Genomic DNA, 21507 nt, shown 5'->3' on the forward strand with positions numbered 1-21507 from the left:
GGAGCCTGGGGCAAGCCATGGTACTTCAATTAACCTCCTATGACTGGTGGCACAAATCTAGTCAGAATCCTGCAAAATACAAGATAGAAAATTAAAACCAGAACAAAATGTTTCAGAGCTCTAATTATATTCATGTTTAAGGTAAATTTTGAAAATTGATGGAATTGGGATTGATTACAATATATATTTTAATTCTGTTTTTCCTGATACCTGTATAAGATAAAAGATCCTTGTTGTGGGTTATTAAGTTATGAGGATTCATTACTGAGCTAGCTCAATGAGAACTGCTACCAAAATGCAAAGTGCTACCCAGATATGCTTGCATTTGTTTGGTGCATCTTTTCCTACTCTATATAAGAAATTTTCAGTCAAACATTGGAAGAAGTAAGAATTTCAGTCTTTTTGGTTAGACACAGAAACTGTATGCCTGAAGTGCAAGTGCTCTTTTCTTTCTGCTTGTGTGATTTGTATTCTATTGTTGTTCAAATGATAATGATTTTGTCATCCTACCTACTAAGGTCATTGAGAAAAAAAAAATACAAGAAAAACAACATTGCTTTTGGTTTCCAAAGAAAAGCTTTTGAGCAGCTCCAAACTTCATTAGGGTCTCCACTGATAAATTTGCTTTCTAAGGTTCTGGTAACATATTTTTCAGAACTAAGTTTTCAAAACTTGATCTAACAAGCTTTTCTAGCTTCACCCTGTCCTTTCACTGTCTTTCATCAAGTGGTTTTATCAAATAATGATTAAGTATTGTTTTCTTTTAAAGGATTATGGACATACATAGTAGTCACTTTTAGTTTGTGCTCCACTTAACCTATTGTTATAATACACAATCTTATTTTGATGTTATTTGAGATGCAAAAATAAGAGCACTGAACCTCACAGAGTAGCATACCACAGTTTGAGTCAGACCTTGGCTAAGCCTGGGGACCTCTCTTGTCTTCAGTGAGATCACCAAGGTGTCAGTGAGGACAAGGTTTATCACATTACATATTTAGCAATTACTTAGTCATGGGCTTTGTAGTGGAGCCTGAAACAGTAAATATCATTAGCGGTAGGACAGATTTCATCCCATTGTTCCACCCTGAATATGCAGAGCTAGTTAAGAATTTTTCAGCTGAAGTTTTCAAGGAAAAAGTAAGAAAATGGTGGTTTAACCTGAAGTAGAGAGAGTGAGAACAAAAGAAGAAAATCCCTGAGGAAACTACTGGTAGCGTTAATGTTGGGACACTCAGCAGGGTGGGGAGGACCAGGACATGCAGGCAGCTCAGCCCCCATGCAGAACCAGTCCCTGGCTGGAGCACCAGGCTGGGGTCTGCTTACCTTACTTTCACAAAAAGCACAAAGGGTTTGAAAAATCTCAAGAAGGCTTACAAAATGGGAAAATAAATTGGTATCTAATTTAACTGCAAGTTTCTGAGGCAGGTTGTTTGTCCTATGCAATAGGCTTAATATGAAGCCAGGTCCATTCGTGGCAGTTCTTATTGGGTACAAAAATTCCAGGCTTGCGGGCTATGGGAAAGGGAGAATTGCCACTGGGATCCTACAAAAAGCTTGTCTAAATCAAATCTTTGGCAGTAAGCTGAATCAAGAGGCAGCATTGTAGTGCTATATCACATTCCTGTCTCAGACCCATGGAAAAATTGTTGCATTCCCAGGTGTGGGAGTTATGAAGGATGAGGTTTATAAAGTAACATGATGTGACTGCTAAGGCAACCTTCTCTTGAAAGAGCAATAGAGACCACTCCCTTCTGTGCTTACATAATGCATATTTGAACTTGTACATATTTCACTTAGGTTCACAAATAAAAATGTGAAAATAATAAGAAAGGAAAAGTCATACAAAGGAAAGCTGTTAAGTACAATATATTTATTTGCCTGCACATTATTTAAAGGAAACCCAGCAGAATAAGATAAGTAGATCAGGCTCAGTAATGTCCTAAGCTGCTACCGACAATTGTAATAAAGTTTTGGTCAAAGCCAGTAGAAAGCCATATAAAGAAATTATTTTAAAGAGATTTTTTTTTTCTGCTATTGTAAAAGGCATTGGTTTCCTTAAGCTGCTGGAAATGAATATTAAACCTTTGTTCAATATGTCATTAAGACGTCAGTAAACAGTTAGGACCATAGAATACATGCAGCCTTCTTTTCTATTTTGGGCCTTGCTGACCTGAAAGGCTTTTCACTGGTGGGCACTGCTGGAGAGATGGTGTTACACATCTGCAAGCCTCACTTTTGCCTCCTAGCAATGAGGGCTTACACAGCCACAGACAGTGATCGTGTGTTTATCTCCCTCCGATGTCTTTGGTGGGTAGAGAGCAAACAGGCTTTTGCTACATCCCTCCTCCCATTTCTGCCACCCCTTAGTCCACAAATCATTTGTGCAAATGGCAGGGTGGTGGATGTTGTGTTATGTAAGTCAATGTGTGTGTTTTTTAAAGTAAACATGCCTGACAAGAGAATGTCAGTATGGTCACATTAAAAGTCAACCCTTCCCATTTATGTCTAGCCTGCTGTCTGAACTTCAATGAAAATGAATTATAATATCTCTGGCTTTATTTGAAACCAAGTCTGTCACAGCAATTCATCCGCCATTAGCAAGTATACACAATGATACACGTCAGAATAAGTTGGATTCACTTTATTCCAAACTTGACACTGGAAAATAGCAGTTTTCAAGTCTGCACAGCAGATTTTTCTGTATATTACTGAGTACAACTCTACTACAGTGTTTGTGTTATATATTATCTTTATTCTTTGATGATATCAAGTAATGTAACAGTGTCAAAAACTGTGTATCATAAATTCAGTAATTACTTAATGGATCAACATTAAAACAAAGCAGAGAAATTCCAAGACTTTCAGTTAATCACAGGTAAAACTGAGATAACCTACTACAACAAAAGCAGCAGAACCATCTTTTTCTCACTGTTAGTCTCACTCAGGTATCCTCCTACTTCCTCTCTGCTAACACAAACTGCTCTACTGCAATGAATTCACTCACAAGCATGAACAATCCAGTGTGTCCCCCATTTTTTTTTATTCATAGATAAGGGAGGTCACTGGTAGAACGTAATACCCAACAGCACTGCAGTTATTGCCCATTTATGCTCAGTAACCTCAGAAAATATGGGCTCCTTCTTTCCCCTAGAGGTTTTCAAATGGGAAAAAAGGATTATTATTATTAGTTTGTGTTTTCTTAGTAGGTATGGTTTGAATTTTCCCATTTATCTCTGATCTGTTGCTGAGGGGGAAAACAGTCTTGTTGATGGGTTGTGACTAAAATACTTAGAGCAACAAAAGAATCCACTCTGGAAGTACAATCCTCTAATATATCTGTCCTGTTCTGTTTATGTATGGAAACTGAGACTAAGTTAGTGAGATCTAATCACTAAAGAAGCTAACATTATAACTTTTAAATTGTTTACTTTCCTTCATCTTTTCTGACTAGTTCTATATGCAATTTCATCTTGCTTAGAATTGTAACCTAATACATTAGTTATCAGTATTTTGAGGACATCAAAGAGGAAATTTATGCTGGGTACATGAGAGACCTGATGTAGGTGAGCATCTTTATCTCAAAAGCAACTTGGATATCACTGAGTAACTAAGAAAGTAATTCTAGGAATGTAGAAGTCTTACCTTAATTAAACAGATTTAAAAATCATCTTGTTGAAATTTCTAATTGCTATGATGATCATATTCCCTTCAGTTATGAATTTCAGTAACACTAATAACTAGAGAATGATTCTGATGGTTTTTCCATGTCCTTGTAGGAAGTTTTCTTTTTACCTTCTGTGGTTTCTTGTGTGAACAGTTTGTCTATTTAAAGCCTGCAGAGAGGATGTGATTTTCCCATGCAGGGGAACAATGGCAGTGATTTCAAATACACTATTGAAAGGGTTTATTGCACTTGAAAGTCCCAAAAAAAGTGGTTGTTCTGTAGTTCTATACTTTAGCTTTTGTTGCTTTCAATCTTTCTGAATGCTGATCTTTTAGAGATGTTTAGTAAGGTACAATCCTTCATTTAATTTTTACCTTATAAATAAATATTCCTGCTTTCAATGCTATTATTTGTACCTAATAATTATTATGCTTCATTCTGTGAGGTGTTGCTCAATCAACAGTCAGAGTAGAAGTGGTAAAGTAGCCACTGTAAAGTGGTTGCTTGCCGGCCTGTGATTATATTTCTCTGGCTGCTTGATCTTGTTCTTCAAATGTATATTTATTTAGTCACTGCTGTTTGCTGTGTTGAAAGGCTACTGTTAGTAATGTTTGGCAGACTTTCTGATTTTACTGGTCAAACCCATCTTGATTGTTTAACTGCCTTACTTTCAGCAAGAAAACTGTGTGTTATCTAAATGGCACTTGTGCCACTCACACAAGATGCTTATCTCTCTGGCTACTGGTGGGATTGGGATTTTAGGAACCCAGGGCTATGAAATGCTCATCCACTGAGCCTTTGGAGGCAGCCAGGGCACTCAGTGTCTTATGGCATTCGTGTGTGGAGGAAGCGGTGAGGGTTACAGAAGTTTTCACACAGGTTACCTGCAGTCAGCCTGCTCTTCTGTTCCAACTTGCACAAACATAACTCATAATCCTGATTATTTCTTGAGACACTGCCAGTCATTCCAGCTTCTGAGGTGATTGTGATGCTGGCAGGAATGCAGAAGTAGAGACCAAGGCTTAAATTTCTGTTTAAAGCTTTCTCAGAACAAAACCTGCCCCCCTCCAAAAAAAAGAAAAAGAAAAGAAAACCATCCTACAACATTTCATGCAATGACTGTTCAAGTCAATTGAAGTGAGTCTACAAAGTATCTTGGCAAAAAAACAAAGGAGAGAAACAGCTTAATGTAGCATTGCTGCATTCAAGAAATCTGAGCATTCTCCTGGCTTAACTGGTTAGGTTGTTTGCAGTTGCATGTAATTATTACTCAGGTTGTAGGAACTCAGATACAGATGACTTCCTTACTTGCTACAAAGAGAATGCAAAATGAGAAAAAGAAGAATTTAATAGACCTTTGTCATTGAGCTGACACTATTATTTGGTATGTTCTGATTCAGAGGTAGACAACTGGCACTAAATCCAGGAAAGAAATAAAAGACAGAATGGATCAGAATGGAACAATCTGTACAGAAGATTGTTTTACATTCCAGATATGGCTGTCTACTTTACTTCTGGAGGAGTCGGAGAGCTGGCTGTTTCTTGGAACTGTTCTGGGGAAATAAGAGTCTAAAAGTTAAAAGTTTTAATTTTTTTCAATGAGGCTGCTGCTCTGGAAAGACAAGCTTCCTTGACAACTCTTTTTCTCTTACTTTTTCATTTGCTTCCTTTTCTCTGTACATTTTGGTTGTTGGGTTGTTTTTTTTTCTGTGAGGTGTTAAATAGCACATTATCTATTCCTACTCTCATATTAATGTAGTTAATTTAAGATTTCTTCTTCCACAGTTGCAGAATTAGAGGGATTTCGTAAGGTTTCTTGGTTTGGGGAGGTTTTTTCTGGTTAATTTTTTTTAATCTGGCAACTGTAAATTGATAGAATGATTTTCCGTGCAGGCACTTTTATGGACTATATATGACAATCTTGTGGGCTAGCCATGAGTTTGGCACTTTGGCAGACTCCCAGCTTACCTTTTAACCTCCCATATGTACTTTGATGGGAGTCATACTGCTGTTGTTTTAGCCTCTTCCAAATTTCTTTTGAAACTCTGGTGCACTTTGTGATAACACAAATCTACTGGTATTACGTTTCATTATTGCGTGAGTAATGAAGCTGATGTCCTCAGTGCCTTCAGCAGAGTTTTGAAGAGGCTTATAGGCTTCACTGCCCTGTTTTGGCTTGATAAAGGGGTCCCAGATGTTTTACTTCTGTCAAGTAAGATTATAGTTTGGTAAATGGTAAAAAAGTTAAATTGACTTGTGCTTTTACAGATAGGCTTAAAATTTCATTGTCACGCTTTACGGGTAGTCAGAATTTAATAATTAGACTCTTCCTAGTTTTCTCTTGGCTCAGTTTGTTTATTCTATTTTTCCACTGTCAAGTTAAATTTTTATTGCTAATTTCTGTATCTTATACAAATCCTTAAGAAAATAAAGAGGATAGTGAGTATCTTGTCCTTATCTGTTGTGTGGTGCCTTACTCTTAGTGTTTTATTGCTGTTGAGGTTTCTCATAGCTTAGGACTTTCCTGGACTATTGACTATATCTCCATTCAAGTTCATGGCTACCATATGGATTGCATTAAATTAAAGTTAAATGACTTTAGGTCTTAACAACTCCAGTGTGTCACTTACCTGCATGGAGAAATCCTGCAATCAGAGTTAAGACATAATTTTAGAGTCTTCTCATAAACACTTAATACTTAAAACACTTAATAAAGTGGATCAATTTTCTAAGCAGCCTCTCGAATTTCTTCAGTTCCTATCATAAATATATGTATTATGACCTTCTTTCTAACAGTCTATTGTGATGGTGGCTGTAATTGGTTCCAAGATTACATCAAATATAATTATACTTTGATTTCTTTATCTGAACATCTTGACTTCTTGAAATATAGCTTGTATTCTTCTTTAGTTAGGAACATCCAAGATAACACTGTACTTGGAAGGTTATAAACTACAGCTACAATCTTATTTCCTTCTTCAATCTGTAAGAGCCTTACCCTGATGATCACATTCTATTTGGTGTTGCTATAGTCCTGTTTGAATGCAGATCTTTTTATTGCAGCTCTTGTAATTTACTGAAGGAACAGTTTTGGGAAGGCACATGACTTTTGAAACAGGGAGATTTGTTTTGTTTCTTTGACTTCTTGTGAGGAGGAGACAGAGCTGTTGATATCTGTTTGCCCTGGCATTATGTTGGACAACTCTGGCAAATCACTTTCCAGAGGTAGGAAGAGGTGGTAACTTGAGGGTTTAAAGGGTTATACATAAGAGGTTATGTGGCAGCCAGCTGGATCTTAGATTGTTTAGGAAGTGCTGATATGAATGACCTTAAGGGATGATAAAATATGCAGTCTGCTCCAAGGGGCCATGCCTGGGTGACCACTGAGGACCTGCAAGAGCAGCGTAGCTGATCCAGAGATAGCCAAGTGTGATGTAGGGGATATTGCTTGCAATAAACATTTCTACAGCCAGAGTGTACTTCAGCCACATAAAACCATATCTGACAAAGCTGGTTTATGTAGGAGACAGTGGTTTTACTGTTACTGAGGTAAATATGGCTTTGTTGTGCCAGGTCAGGCTTGTTTTACATGCACAAACCACTTTGTGACATGTGTGTAACACAACCTATCCCTACATGCACAGTAAGTTCTCCAGTGCTTCCCAGAATCTGCTTTGTGGATGCATCATTGCAGATGTGCAATGATTCTGCAGACCTTGAGCAGTAGGTCTGCATCACACTTGGCTATCTCTGGATCAGCTACGCTGCTCTTGCAGGTCCTCAGTGGTCACTCAGGCATGGCCCCGTGGAGCAGACTGCATATTTTATCATCCCTTAAGGTCATTCATATCAGCACTTCCTAAACAATCTAAGATCCAGCTGGCTGCCACATAACCTCTTATGTATAACCCTTTAAACCCTCAAGTTACCACCTCTTCCTACCTCTGGAAAGTGATTTGCCAGAGTTGTCCAACATAATGCCAGGGCAAACAGATATCAACAGTAGTAGGTCCTGTGGCCCAGGAACAGCTGATTTTCATGTTGGCCTGTGTACCTGCTTGAGGAATATATGGGAGCCAACATGTTAAAAAGTGTTTAAGAAGTGTCAAAAGAAAAAAAAAACAAAACCCAAACTAAAATCCACCTACTGAAATTGTGTGAGAAGCAGAAAAGACTTCTTCTGGGGAAATCTCAGCATACTGTAGGTTTGGACATGTCTACAAAAACTCTTAACATGCTGCAGCCTTGGAAGGGCTGTTTAATCAATTAATGTGCATAAATGCTTCCACCGTGTTTGGTGCCTGTGGTTCTGAAGGCTGGAATCTGACAAGGAGACATTTCTCTGGAAGAAATTCTCTGATTAAGGTGAAGACTTCTCATCCCTCACTCAGGTCAAAATTGTTGGCATAAAGAATTTTTTTGAAAAAAACCCTTGTCTTTTCATAGGCTTTTGAGGTGAAATTAATTTACAGAGGCTGGCATGGGATTTTATTCCTCTTCTCTGATTTAGAACTTGCCTACACACACACTATTTACTTTTTTTTTCATCAATTCATCCTAAGGAAATTTGTGTAATTTTTCCAGGAAAAAGATTTCTGATCAGGAAGTGTTGACAAAGTCACTTAAAGACATGTGTTCTGCTTTTGATTCTCACCTCTCTATGCATTCATACATACATTACAATATAGATATATTTTAATATATATATATATCTATTTTATATATAAATATAATATGTATCTTTAATATATATCAGAGATAACTAAAAGCCTAGACCGAAATATAAAAAGCAAATGTTGTTTTGATACACATGCAATATAAGTGGGATTTTTTTGCCTTTGTTTTATGTTATTATATCTACATGATGAAGAGGTTTTACTTGGGGGGGGAGGGGGCAGGGGGCTGTTCATGCAAGTGAGAGTTCTTTTATGCACTGACTTTCCAGATCCTTTTGTTATTAAGTCTAAGGCAAGTGGCAGGTAAGTTAAATGGTACCTAGCCTCTATTGTGCTGGAACATGTATTAACCATCAATGGTATATTTAGAAAATATGCAGAGGGCAAGACAGGAAAGGTGGATATCCTTTTCTCAACCTTTTTTTGACCTAACCCAATTTTATAAGCAGACAATTGTGTGGTTTTGACACAAAGACATTTGTATGATCAGAAACAGCTGCTAAGATATGTTGTTTAACAATGAATGCGAAATATTCCTGTGTAATTATTTTTAAGCCTTAAGCTACAGAAAACAGTGCTCCCAAGGATGGGAATGTTGTTTTTTATCCTTTTCATTGCAATCTGAACTTTGAATTGCTACTATACATTAAGAATCAAATTCAAAGTAATCCAAGTTTGAAAATACCTATTCACTGAACCCATATGCTAGAGTATGGATAAATTGGTACTCCTTGCTTAGTGCTAATGGAAAAAATAGAGAATGACTTCAGTGACCTATTACACATTGACAGAATGATAGATCTGTAGGAAACAAGAATCTGAGATCTTTCCCAAACTCTTCTGATGCTGCCTTGAATACATAAAAGCTGTGCTTTCATGCAGCTAAAGAGAGTAAAAGCTTAGTCTTACAAAATGCTTGTAATTGCCGGCTTCTTTATTTTATTGCCTTTAACCAGGTTTATTTAGTGACTGCTACCAAGTCTTCATGCACAGGCAGTGAAGGACATTTTCTCAGTGGTGTTTGGGAAACCATTTATTTGTCAAATTCTATAGTTTATTATGAAATACAAGAGCACATGATCAACATTTGAGAGTTGATTTAATTTGAGACCTTTGTATTTCAGGGACCTGAAACTGGACAATATTCTTCTGGATGCAGAAGGCCACTGTAAACTGGCTGACTTTGGGATGTGCAAAGAAGGGATTCTGAATGGAGTGACCACCACGACGTTTTGTGGCACACCTGACTATATAGCTCCAGAGGTAGTTTTTTGCAGTGCACTAAGAATACAAATATTCTTATTTATCAGACTGTTACATGTGTCATTTTATACACTCTTTACATGTAGATGAAAACATTTCAAATGCAGAGTAGACTCTGCTGCAGTTGTGCTTAGGTAGTCTTGCAGAAAATGGTTACTCTGCTGTTCACAAGCACTATTCCTTGATGATAGGAGTGGTTTTTCTAGTATTTGTTTCTTGAAATTAAAGTTATTCTTCTCAATTTGCTCATTTCTGAATCAGCATCATTATGATGATTTTTAGTAGCCTTTAAGGTGCTAGATGCAACTGAGTATTGCAATCTTAGTAATCTTAAGTAGTTATAAAAATGTTTTTATTTTTTAGTGAGGTTTAAAAGAACATGTTCATACAGAAGAAGCTATATGTTTGGTGTTGTTTTGACTACAGCCTTTGTGGGAATATAATTTTTTTTCCTTTATTTAAAATATCTGTGAGTGAAAGATACTATGCTTGTGCTACTTTGTAGACCTGCACAGAAAGGTGGAAACTAGATATGATCCTGCATATTAGTTGGCAACATTTCGAGGTGTTCATTGGATAAAATAAATACCTGAGAGTATTTATTTTATTTATATATTATAGTGTGGCTTTGACATATCCTAGATTTTAGTATTATGAGGTGCATTTCAAAGTGCCTAAAATGAAGCAATACTGAACAGTTTTTCTGCTAGGCCGACTTTGCTCAGCTGAGTTAGTAACCTGTGCATCTTTCCACTTGAATATTCAGTGTGCAGGTTTAATGGAAAGGCGTTGTTGATTTGTCTTTCATCAAACATAAATTTGCAGTGAGGAAAAATGTTATTTATTATTCCTCACAGTCAATAAATCAGAAATCCATTCTGTTAGTGTTCAGGGCTGTCCAACTTCAGTAGCACAACTGATAAGGTATGAATCATCTTGAAACTATCATTACATAAATGTGTGTCTTATGGAGTCTGAAAAGTATTCCAGCATTTAAAGAAAATAAATACCAGTGTGGTAGCTGGGGCTATGTAGGATTTTTTTCTGATTTTGTATACTAATTGAGTCCTTTGACAAATTCTTTGAAAATTATTACCAAAAATAAAGCACTAATAAGAACACAGGAACTTATTACTAATTATTAATTAATTAAAAATAATTAATTAATTACACTAATAGGAACTTTTCCTGAGGCTTCCAATTTGTCATGTTAATTGCAGAAGTTATCTCCTGCTTCTATTTCTCTTGCATTGTGGTGATATGTCTTAATTTCCTTTTATTTAGTAGTGTCTGATTTCCAAAGAGTTCCCAGAAAACATGAAAAGTGTACATCTAATTTTCTATATTTGATGGCTATAAAATATCATTTTCTTTCAATGAGGAATGTGGATGGGATCCAGACCTGTGTATCCAAATGTTAAACTCATTTCTGTTTTTGTGTTAAGACTGAATTTGGTTTTATATTGGTCTTGATTCCCAAGTACAGCACTAAGCCCAAGCAGTTCACCACAGGATTTCTCACTGCACTGTGCAGTGTTGTGTAAGGAGTTGGTGGATTTATTGCCATTCCAAGGCATTTTAAGGCAGCCAGCTTCACCTCAAGCAGGCACCCACTCCCCTTCCCTGGTTCCCTGTCATGCTGAACCAATGCAGCCAAACTGCAAGCTTCTTTCCTGTGAAAAGGAGACAAGAATTAAACTTGTTCCTGGTACAACAGTTGTTCTGTAACACCAAGTGCTACTATAAAACTCCATCGTGCTAAACTATTACTGTCCACTAAAGGTATTTGCTACAAGGTTGAACTTGTGCCACATGAGAAGTTGTAGCCAGATTTCCTGAAAGCAAGTGCAATTAAAGTGAATTCTACAGCCATGTATTGTACAGTGGTTTAATGCTGTAAAAGGAACTTGAACAAAAATGCTTTTGGCTTCCTTCAGCCCTACCTAAAGGACAAGAATAAATCTCTCAGAAGATCTCTGTGCAACATTAGAAGCTGGTTCAGTTTGTTTTGTTCAAGATAGAGACAAGGAAATGTTTCACATTTTCCACCAGTCTGTTTTGTATATGTGATCTTTTTTCCCCTATAGTGTGACCTGCTTTAAACAGCTTGGAAGGATATGCAGCTCTTTTGCTCACAAGCATAGTCATTTACTCAGGGGACTGATAAACTCTCAGTACTTCTGAGAGCAACATCTCATTGACACTTAGCTGTGCTAGTGCAAATTGCATGGTAAGAAACCCTGCCTGCTGTTACTGAAATCAGTGTGTGATCCAGTCCTGCTTAGGCACAGGGCATAGAGGGGGGCTATATCATGTCGAAACAGCAAATGTGCAGCTGAGACAGGTGTCTCACTTGTCTCTTCAATCCAATTTCTTTTTCTGTGCTAGATCCTCCAGGAGCTGGAATATGGTCCATCCGTGGACTGGTGGGCTCTGGGTGTTCTCATGTATGAAATGATGGCTGGACAACCCCCCTTTGAAGCTGACAATGAAGATGATCTCTTTGAATCCATCCTTCATGATGATGTATTGTATCCAGTCTGGCTCAGTAAAGAGGCTGTCAGCATTTTAAAAGCAGTGAGTCTTCCATTACTTGCCTTCCTCCTCCTCCTCCTCCTCCTCCTCCTCCTCCTCCTCATGGGTTTTTGGGGGGTTGGTTTGTTGGGCTTTTTCCTTGATTAAAATTGAATTTGCTGAAAGTTGTTGAGAGCAGTCACCACTGGGAGTTCAAGCACAGTTCAAAGTGCCACTGTTAGGATAATGGGGCCTTGGATAAATTACACTGCTTGTGGGAAAGGAACAGAATGTTTGTATTCCACGCAGTTCTACACTGTCTAAATCTGTGTACTAGAGATTCATGTTTCAGGGAAAACCCAACCAGCTAGAACTGTGCTATCGCTTTGACACTTTATATGCCATATACTCCCATCACTAGAGTGGGAGAAGTACTACATAATTAAAGAAACAATGTTTTTCTTATTTAACCCGCTTACAAAATTTCCTGTGCCTTTGCTGTTTTTCCCCTGTCATCAAGATGGGTTGAAAGCCCTTTATTTACAGCTGCATGTTCTATTTCATAGTTCACATGATAAGCAGTCTTACTTTAGTGTGATTGTTGTTCTCATTGTTCTGTTCTCATTGGGATTTTTCAGTATGAGTGATGACTTGACAGTAACTTGTGTCATCAAATGCCACAATTTTTAAAATCAGCCAATATGTACCACTGGGCAAATTTGGTTTTTAGACTACCTTTATAAAGTCAAGTTTATAAAGTCATTCATTGCTATGAATGACACTGACATAAATTCTTTCTTCTCTGCTAGTATCATCCTAAAATTGAAGGAAAACGATACAGAAGCAGTATGTCAATCCCCAGAGTTGGCAAAAACCCGAGAAGGATTTTTGGCTTAAAAAAATAACTTGGTTTTTATTTATTCCATTTTTCCATTGTCTTTGTAACTGGAAAGTCTCTGCCTGTCTATATATTTTTCTTTCATCATCTGAAGGGAGACTTTCAATTAAGAAGGCAGCTGATAATGTAAAATCCTGCAGAGATCTTCATACGGGGTTATTTTGAAAATGTATATAAAACATAAACAATTTGTAATTTTTAACACCAGTGGACAGCACATTCTGCAGAAATTCTCATCTTGACCTTTTGATGAAAATGCCTTCTACTGAGCAAGAGAGATGCTCTAGCAATGATTCAAAGCAGAAGTCAAAGTTAACCTCTCAGAAGTCTTTGCTGAAGTATCTCTTTTGCTACATTCACTGTAGTGAGAAGATGGAGGATTTTTTACTGCTGGTAGTAATTAATTAATACTTATTGTCCCTTCTCCCCCAAATAGCTTTCTTAATACTTTTTGTTAGCTCACATTTTACTTTCATGCATCCATTTCTGTTTCCAGACCCTTTGATTATTTTACTTCAGCAATTAAAATATATAGACTTGAGCTGCAGAGTTTGGGCTTATATCCAGCGCTCAGGGGTTATTTTGGCACATTGTAAAGGAAGGGTTGTTGTCAGTTTTCATACCTACATTTGATTTTAATTGGAGTCCAGGGGATTTTCTTTTAAAGCTGGCTTTTTTACAGAATTTTCTACATTTTGATAGTAGGAATGGTGATTTGTATCTTGCTGTAGTCATAGCCTTTCAGGCATAAATCGATACAATTTAATGGAGCTGCGTCAATTTACACCATAAATAAAACACATTTCCTTAGGATTAGCAACCTGCTGCCTACGAATGTATGGTGTGAAACCTGCTTGTGTTCTTGAAACTTGTGTTCTTCATCTGATACTTGTCCATATGAAGAACAGGAAAAACAGAGGAAAGAAAGAGGCATCTATGTATTTTACTGCTGAATGGTAGCAAGGGATTAACTTTGGAGCACTTCATTTCCTCACATTGTTGTTTTTTTTTTACAGTCCTTCAAACACCACATAAGGAAAGTTTAATAAGAAGACATTCTCTTGTATTAAGTGGTGATGTTGTCTTATTTTCCAAAGAAAAGTTTTCCTGTTATTTCCATCAAAACACTGAGGATAATCTTAAAGCTCAGTATTACAAGGCAGTGTGTTGCTTATCCCATGAAAATCCACACATCTTATTAGTCCTGTTTCTGTGAATTGACAGGAATTGCTATTTAAATTCTTTCCTGTGTAGTAAGGAAAACAATTCTTTATTGAAATTGGCTCTCTACTTCTCCCCAAGCAATGGAGAGATATTGTCTCTACAGTGTGTGTTCCCTGTGTACTGGGATGCAGTCTCTGGCTACCAAAGCAGAACTCTGCTTTTAATCTGTGTGATTTATTTCAAGAAGCAAAATTTGGGGAGCCTAATCATCCTTGATTCAAGCCCTAAGCAGCATTTTGTCCTGTTATCCCTTAAGTCAGTAGGAATGCTGATCCTAAAAGGCTGCTTCTTTCAGAAAGAGAGGTTCCTGCCTTAGCCATGAAAAGGTTTATGGCTATGGCTGTCAGCTCCATTTGCAACCATCTCTTCAGCAGAGTGCAGTTAACAGCTGTGTCTGTCCTGACAGTTGCATCAGTGTTGATGCTGGTGATAAACAGGGAATAAATGTCAGCTTTTGCTTCAGAAATAGAAAGGGATTAAATTAATGCAATTAAATGTCTGCTTTAGAAGTTTGATATTTTTTCTTCATATATGCATGTGATATTTTTGTTTAAGTATTCATTCTTAAAACACATTCTCCTTCATCATCCATTTCACAGTTTCATGAAATTTGTAAAGTACAGCACTTAACTGGACAGTCTAGTCACATTGTCATGTCCTGTGCTTCTTAAAAAGTTACATGTCCAGATGCTTTCCCTGTCTCCAGTTCAAAACAAAGATAAAGCATGGCAGATACTAGGATCATATTTTACTTCTTTGATACCTGGATTATATGGTACAAAAAGCACATCCTGTATTTTCCATGTTCTGCTTCTGCAGTACATGTGGCTGCTGGTTCCTGGCCTGCTCGCTCCAGTCCTGGAGATAAAATAAAGCAGAGGAATGTAGGAATGCATTTTGTGGTTTTTCAAGAGACCTCACCAAAGCACAGTAATCCTTTCAAAACCTTTATTTCTCCTGCTCATAGAAAAGATTGCCTGTAGTTTAGATATGACTTGCAAAAGAACTTGCAGAGCAGTTGAACTCAAGACCAAAGAGAAGGATCATCTTCAGAACAGTGTGTGTATGTCAGAGACCACAGACAGAATTGTCTTGCTGATTTATGCTATACCTTTAAAATGACAGAAAGCCATTCTCCTCTGAATGGTTGATCTAGATATCTAAAACCATTCTAAGGGCCTAGGTAGCCACTTACCTAATACCTGGAGTACTAAAGCAAGGGCATGCTCAACAGTAATTTATTTTATTCTATGTTTGCTTTTTTTTCCTACAGAAGTATAGTATAATGTGATACATGTGTTGAAAAGCCACTGAACAATTATTACATTTTGTTTACTTTGTCCAGTTTTTCTAAATTTAAAAATGTTATATAATAGCTGAATATAAAGTTATAGCAAAGCTATTGAGCTAATTCTATAATGTGTTTGTGTTTATAAGAACAGCATTCATTGCTACTTGAATTGCAAGGATTCTGTGTCCACACAAATTAGGAAATTAGTAGAGCAATTGCTAATAAAAGAAGGAAAAATAACAGAGAAAAATCAGGTAAAGTATTATGTGCTGCCATCAGTTGATATCAATGTCTTACACCACTTGTACAGCTTTTTTTCTGACAGGAATAGTTTAAATGTGAGAAGTTCATAAATTACTACACCAGAGGAGACCAGTTAGTTTCAGTCACTGACACTAATCGTGTACTAAAAATGAAAGAGAAATGTGCATGGGGGACATGACATAATTTCCCATTCTCAAGGAAGCTTTCTGCAGGTACTGATCACTCTGTCTCTGGAGGGTTTAAGATCATCTTTCTTTCCTTTAGTATTTTTGGCTAAATCTGGAAGTAGATATGCTGAAAGAGAATCTAGTCCTTTAACACTCCCAGTGAGATGAAATTAAGAGGTCTCAACAATAAACTGAAAGGGTTTCTTGCAATAAATTTACAGTTTGGAGTCTCTGAATCTTATAGTTTGGCCAAAACCCCTGAAATATGGAGTGCCAGAATAAATAACCTTCTGAAAGGGGACTGTCTCTAAAAACTTGGCTTTAAGAATTACAGTGTGTAATTGAGCAGCAAATGATTTCCAGGTATTGCCATTCATATTTTAATTTTTCCCTCCTTTTCCTCTCCACCCTGTAGTTCATGACAAAAAATCCCAACAAGCGACTTGGCTGTGTGGCGTCACAAAACGGGGAAGATGCGATCAAGCAGCATCCATTTTTCAAGGAAATTGACTGGGTTCTTCTAGAACAAAGGAAAATCAAGCCACCCTTCAAACCTCGGATTGTAAGTAACAGTTTGTATAACATTCAGAGAAAACTTGGTTTGGCAGTTCTACTTGTTGGCTTTTCTGAGAAATGAGATTACCTGATGCAGTGTTTTGAGGGCTGAAACAGTAACATAAAAATGGCACTGAGAAGATTTCTTTGTCATTGTTTCTGAGAAGGTAAGTGTCAGGAATAAATGTAATGCGCAAAAAAACATCCATGTTCATCCACATAAACCATGAGAGACTTCAAAGCACATTTTTAATTATATTCTGTGTTCTCAAAGATGTCATAGCCAGAAAAGATTATTTCAGTTGCCATATACTGTCTATACTTTCTGTGTGAGCTCTTTACAGTTCTGCATTGCTGATGGCCACTGGATTTTGTAGTTGAAACACAGACAAGAATTTATAAGGAATAATATTTTAAGTGAAGAAACTTATAAAAACAGCTTCTTGGGGGAAAGAAACGCACATTATGATTAGATAAATTTATATATTAACATTTTCCTGGATAATAACCATTTCTATTTTAAAGTAACAAAAATCTGTTAAGATCCACCTGCAGAAAGTACGAAAGCCATGCAAAAATATTTTATTCTGGTGTTTCTCTGGATGAAAACACTTACAATTAACCAAATGTCACAGAATGCATGCAGTTACTTTTGTGCTTACACACTGCAAGAGGCTGGCTTTGTGATAAATCCTCTGAGACTGATTTGCATCTTTTGATTTCACAAGTTCCTAATTACAATGCTGATTTGCCTGTGAATATGGTCAAAGTTCTTGTTTGTTTCTTTCTTTAGATAGTTTACAAAGGTATTAAAACACCCAAAAAGCAAAACAAATGAGCAAAATAAAAACCTTAGGAATAAAGTCTGAATCCTGAATTAAATTCAGAGGTGAAGAAGTCCCCTCTGTTTTTGAAGAATTACTGTTTGTTACATGTAATCCTTTCCTTTGAGTCCAGTGAGATGCCTTCCCCCAAATTCCTTGTGTAGATGGTGAAAGCAGGGCTGACCGCCCAGAACAGGAGCCTGAGGCAAGTCCTCTGAGTCCACTCTTGGGGAAATCTCTCTCTGTCTCTCTGTAGCTGTGCAGAAAAAGCCCAAAGGGATTGACAACTGTGAGTGAAAGCCCTTATGAACCCCTTTCTAGGAGCAATAGTAAGGCACAGTGTTGTCACATGAGGAAGGTTTTCCAAATGTATTGGAGGATGGAAACCTTACAGTGCCCTATGTGCAGGTGGAGCCCACTCCTGGGGTGCAGCCAGTCCCTCACCCTGCTGCCCAGCTCCTCTCTGGAGCTGTGGCAAGCTTGTAGGTGCTGCCTGAGCTGATGTACAAGCCTCTGCACTGCTGCAGGGAGTGTAAACCCCAAATTAACTCCTTTAGTACCTATCTGAAGCCTATTAATATTGTGGCTGTTTTCCAGTCAGGTTCCACAGCTCTCAGATAGCTGCACTTGGGCAAAGTCTGTGTTGGGCTGAGTTGCATTTGTGTAGCTCTTTTCTTGTTTTCACAAGAATTTGGCCTCTCATCTCATCATAATTTTTGTTGCTTTGCTCAATATTCATCAGAATTTTGTTTTTAAGTCATGATGAACTATTGCAGAATTATTTTCACTTTATGCCTGCATCTAATTTCCAGTTTCCTTTCATCTAGTCTGTTTATTGGCTGTTTTCCTTTCATGATCAAGATGCACAGTCCCTTTGACAATAGGTATTTTTATGAGGCTTTTATTATTTTTGTAACTACTCCCACTGTGGCAGTCCTTAAAAGTCAGGAGGTATTTCAATATCAGGTGATTTTATTCATTGCTGATATAAATGCCTTCTGCTTTCTCAGTGGGGTTTCTTTCTCTTTCTGGTAATTATTTCATTGTTATTATATTGTAAAGCCAATCCTATTTTGTTAATTCCTGATGTTTTGTTCCTTTTCCTCTTTTCTGCTTTTTTCATGGTATTTTAATTGAATTGTTCAGTTTCAGTAGTGATTGGGGATTATTTCAGAGTAGTCTGAAATTTGTATAATTTTAGGACAACTCTTTGCTCCTTAATAATTGTTAGGGTGATTTTATACATCCCTATTTACATCTCTGGTCATTTTTCTTAGGGCTACTTCTCTAATGTTGGATTTCATACTAATTCTTTCTATATTGTGTCTACCAAATTTCTTTATTCTACCAGATTTGATTCCTGCAGTCTAGTAGTTCTGTATGCTTGGATTTTTTTCTGAACTCTTTTTTTTTCTTTTTTTTTTTTTTTTTTTTTTTTAATAGTGGTGCATTCAGATAATATGTACTCTATGTAACAGGCATCTCTTATTATTTTCATGTTCTCAGTCTGCTCTCTCTAAGGTATCTTCCCCAGTGACAGGGTCCTATCAGCTTTTACTGATAACTTTGAGCATACCTTATATATTTATGACCCATGTTTATGATCCATCAGCTATTTTGTGTCAAGCTGTATAAATTTTACAGTTGTTTGGATTTTATTGTTGTATAGCAATCTTTGTGCAAGGTCATACTTGAAATTTTTGTTTGTCCTCTTAAAACTGAATTATGTATTACTTGGAAAGTTAGATGTGATATAGATCTGGGCTGGAGAGAAAGATCACACAAATGAAATATAATTGTTAATTATTCAACTTCAGAAATGGCAAAGAAATTGAGGGCAGTAAATTTCAAGTGCTATAAAGGTAGTTTTGTATACTTGCCAAGCTAGTCTGGATTGCACTCCCTTTGAAAAATTGTGAGAAGAGGAAAGAAGGTGAACACTAATGAAATATGATCTACTTTAAAATCTTCATAGAGAGTTCTTCTCTAAATTCAGTTGTGGGTGTAGCATTGAGATTCATTGATTCAGATTAACAAATGTAACTGTTCCATAGCAGTGGAATAACTATGAAAAAAACATAACTAATGCCTGTGTTTGGAATGTTTTATGGTTTTAAACATCTTTTAGTATTTATAAAGGGCTGTTGATTATTTAAAAGTGATTTGTAATAGTAAGAGAGGACTAAAAAATATTTTAATCTTGTGTTGAGGAGGGCCTAGTTCTGTGAAAAGATCTATGAAAAGAGAGGCCAGATTATTAGTCAGAAAATAGACATTCTTGCATGTGATATGTGAGTGTACATATGTGTTGGGAAAAAAAGTGTACAATGCATATATAGCTGTCTGTGCATTGAAATTGAGTTTTGCATGCACATACAAGAATGCATATATTTGCACAGGTAGTCTTCTATTTTCTGACCAACCAGTAAGATGACTAAGGGGGGAATATTTATGAATATATCACAAACACTTTCAAAATAAAACAATACATAAGATGTGCTCAAATGAGCTACAGGCAAGGTAAAGTGGTGACACTAAACCAGTAAAGTCATTAGGGAAAATGGTCAAACACTGAGGTCCCATCAGACAATGGAATAATCTGCCAAGGGAGGTCATGGAGGTGGTATTGTGGAAAAAGCCTTGCTTCTGTTCTGTTTCACTCTCCTCAAAACACACAAGTTCCCTGATTAGCACAGCTGATTTGCTTTTCTCTTACCTTCCAACATTTCTCTGCCATAATAAATTTTCTGAGGAGCTATATTGCATGGTACTGTCAGGCTGTGCTTCTCCATGGTTCAGGTGTGTCACTTCAGCTCTGCCAGCCTTAAGTCTGAGTTTTTCAACTGAGCTTGGAAAAAGAAAAAAACAACTGCATGGGTATTTATTAGCCAAACTTTTAAAGGTTTTTGTTGTTCATTTATTTTTTTTAAATCTCATTCACACAGTGGATGGATGTAATTATGTTCCTTATTATACCAGAAATATGCCATTAATGTCTTTCTAGTTTGTACATGATTTGATTATTCTAATGATGCTTTGGAAGCTGAAATTTCTTCCTGTGTCCAGCATTAGAGTGGAAATTACCAAAAGGATTTTGAAAACCTGCCTATGTTTTTTTGAAAGCTTGCAAGAGTGCCCTGAACAGAGAACTCATACAAATAGCTGAGGTTTAGCTTGCTAAACAGTGGCAGAAGTGCCACTCTAGGCTGTCCTAGGTAGAGACAGTGGAAGCAGATTTGGTGGCTCTGAAACCTGCTGGGAAGGGCGTTTGCTTCTGCAGTTAATGACTTGGAATAGAGAATACAGAGGGGTTAAAATGCACTGGGGCTCAATCCTGTGATGCATGTTATCTGCCAACTCTTCCTCTCATAAATCTAGGATCATGAGGCTTTTCAGTAGTAACATTATTTTACATATGTATGTGTATATGAATAAATGAATAAATGAATAAATATTGTTCCATGTAGAGCTATTCTAAATGTTAAGCTAGTGTACAAAAAAAAGTCATAGCTCTGGAGCATGTACATTAGAAATCAAGCAAACTGTTGAGCAGCTAGACAGCAGATACTGGTTACATCTAAGCTCCAGTGACTTTGCAGTGTCTTTTAAGATCATTTTTACTGTTTTTAAAACCTAATTCTTACAGTTTCACAGCATGTCTTGAACATTTCTGAATAATATTATTCATCCCTGAATGCAGTTGTGAAAATTTAACTGCAGATGCAATAAGTACCATTTTAGACAGGTACCCTTTCTCCAGAGCAACTGTTGTGAGACAGAAAACCCTTTGAGGCATTTTATTCCTCTATTGAGATTTTTTTTCCCCGTGTATTCTTCCTAGAATTTTATTCCTTTCGGAGTATGAAATTTCCATGATCAGTAGCCATAAGGCCAGGCTATGGTTTGCAACATAATTTATTGCTCAAGAACCACAAAGACCTTGATAGCATTCAGTGATTCTCTGCTCCCCATCTTTCTTTGTTTCCATGGCTCTATTCCTGGCTTGGTTGAGTTGCTTATTTCCACTTTCAAACTGCATTTGCCATCTTAAAAATTAAAACAATGGTGCAGTAGATCAATTTCTTACTTAAGTTATGAGTGTGGTGGTAAGTGGGGTAGATCCTGCTTTGTGGCATGATGGGATGATTCTGTCTCTCCATACCA

At 37.0% G+C, this 21507-nt stretch overlaps 1 protein-coding gene across 2 annotated transcripts in view; it reads left to right on the forward strand.

Moving 5' to 3' along the window:
- PRKCE (protein kinase C epsilon) overlaps positions 1 to 21507 on the forward strand; it is a 288233-nt gene that overhangs the window by 249973 nt on the left and 16753 nt on the right. For both annotated transcript variants that reach the window (XM_071427699.1, XM_071427689.1), the window contains exons 12-14: positions 9468 to 9606; positions 11995 to 12183; positions 16380 to 16526. In XM_071427699.1, the coding sequence (XP_071283800.1) occupies positions 9468 to 9606; positions 11995 to 12183; positions 16380 to 16526 (475 nt within the window). The remainder of the gene's footprint in view (positions 1 to 9467; positions 9607 to 11994; positions 12184 to 16379; positions 16527 to 21507) is intronic.

Source organism: Agelaius tricolor, unplaced genomic scaffold (assembly GCF_023055355.1).
Source record: "Agelaius tricolor isolate 1412-34295 unplaced genomic scaffold, bAgeTri1.0.p SCAF_1, whole genome shotgun sequence".
Lineage (NCBI taxonomy): Eukaryota > Metazoa > Chordata > Aves > Passeriformes > Icteridae > Agelaius > Agelaius tricolor.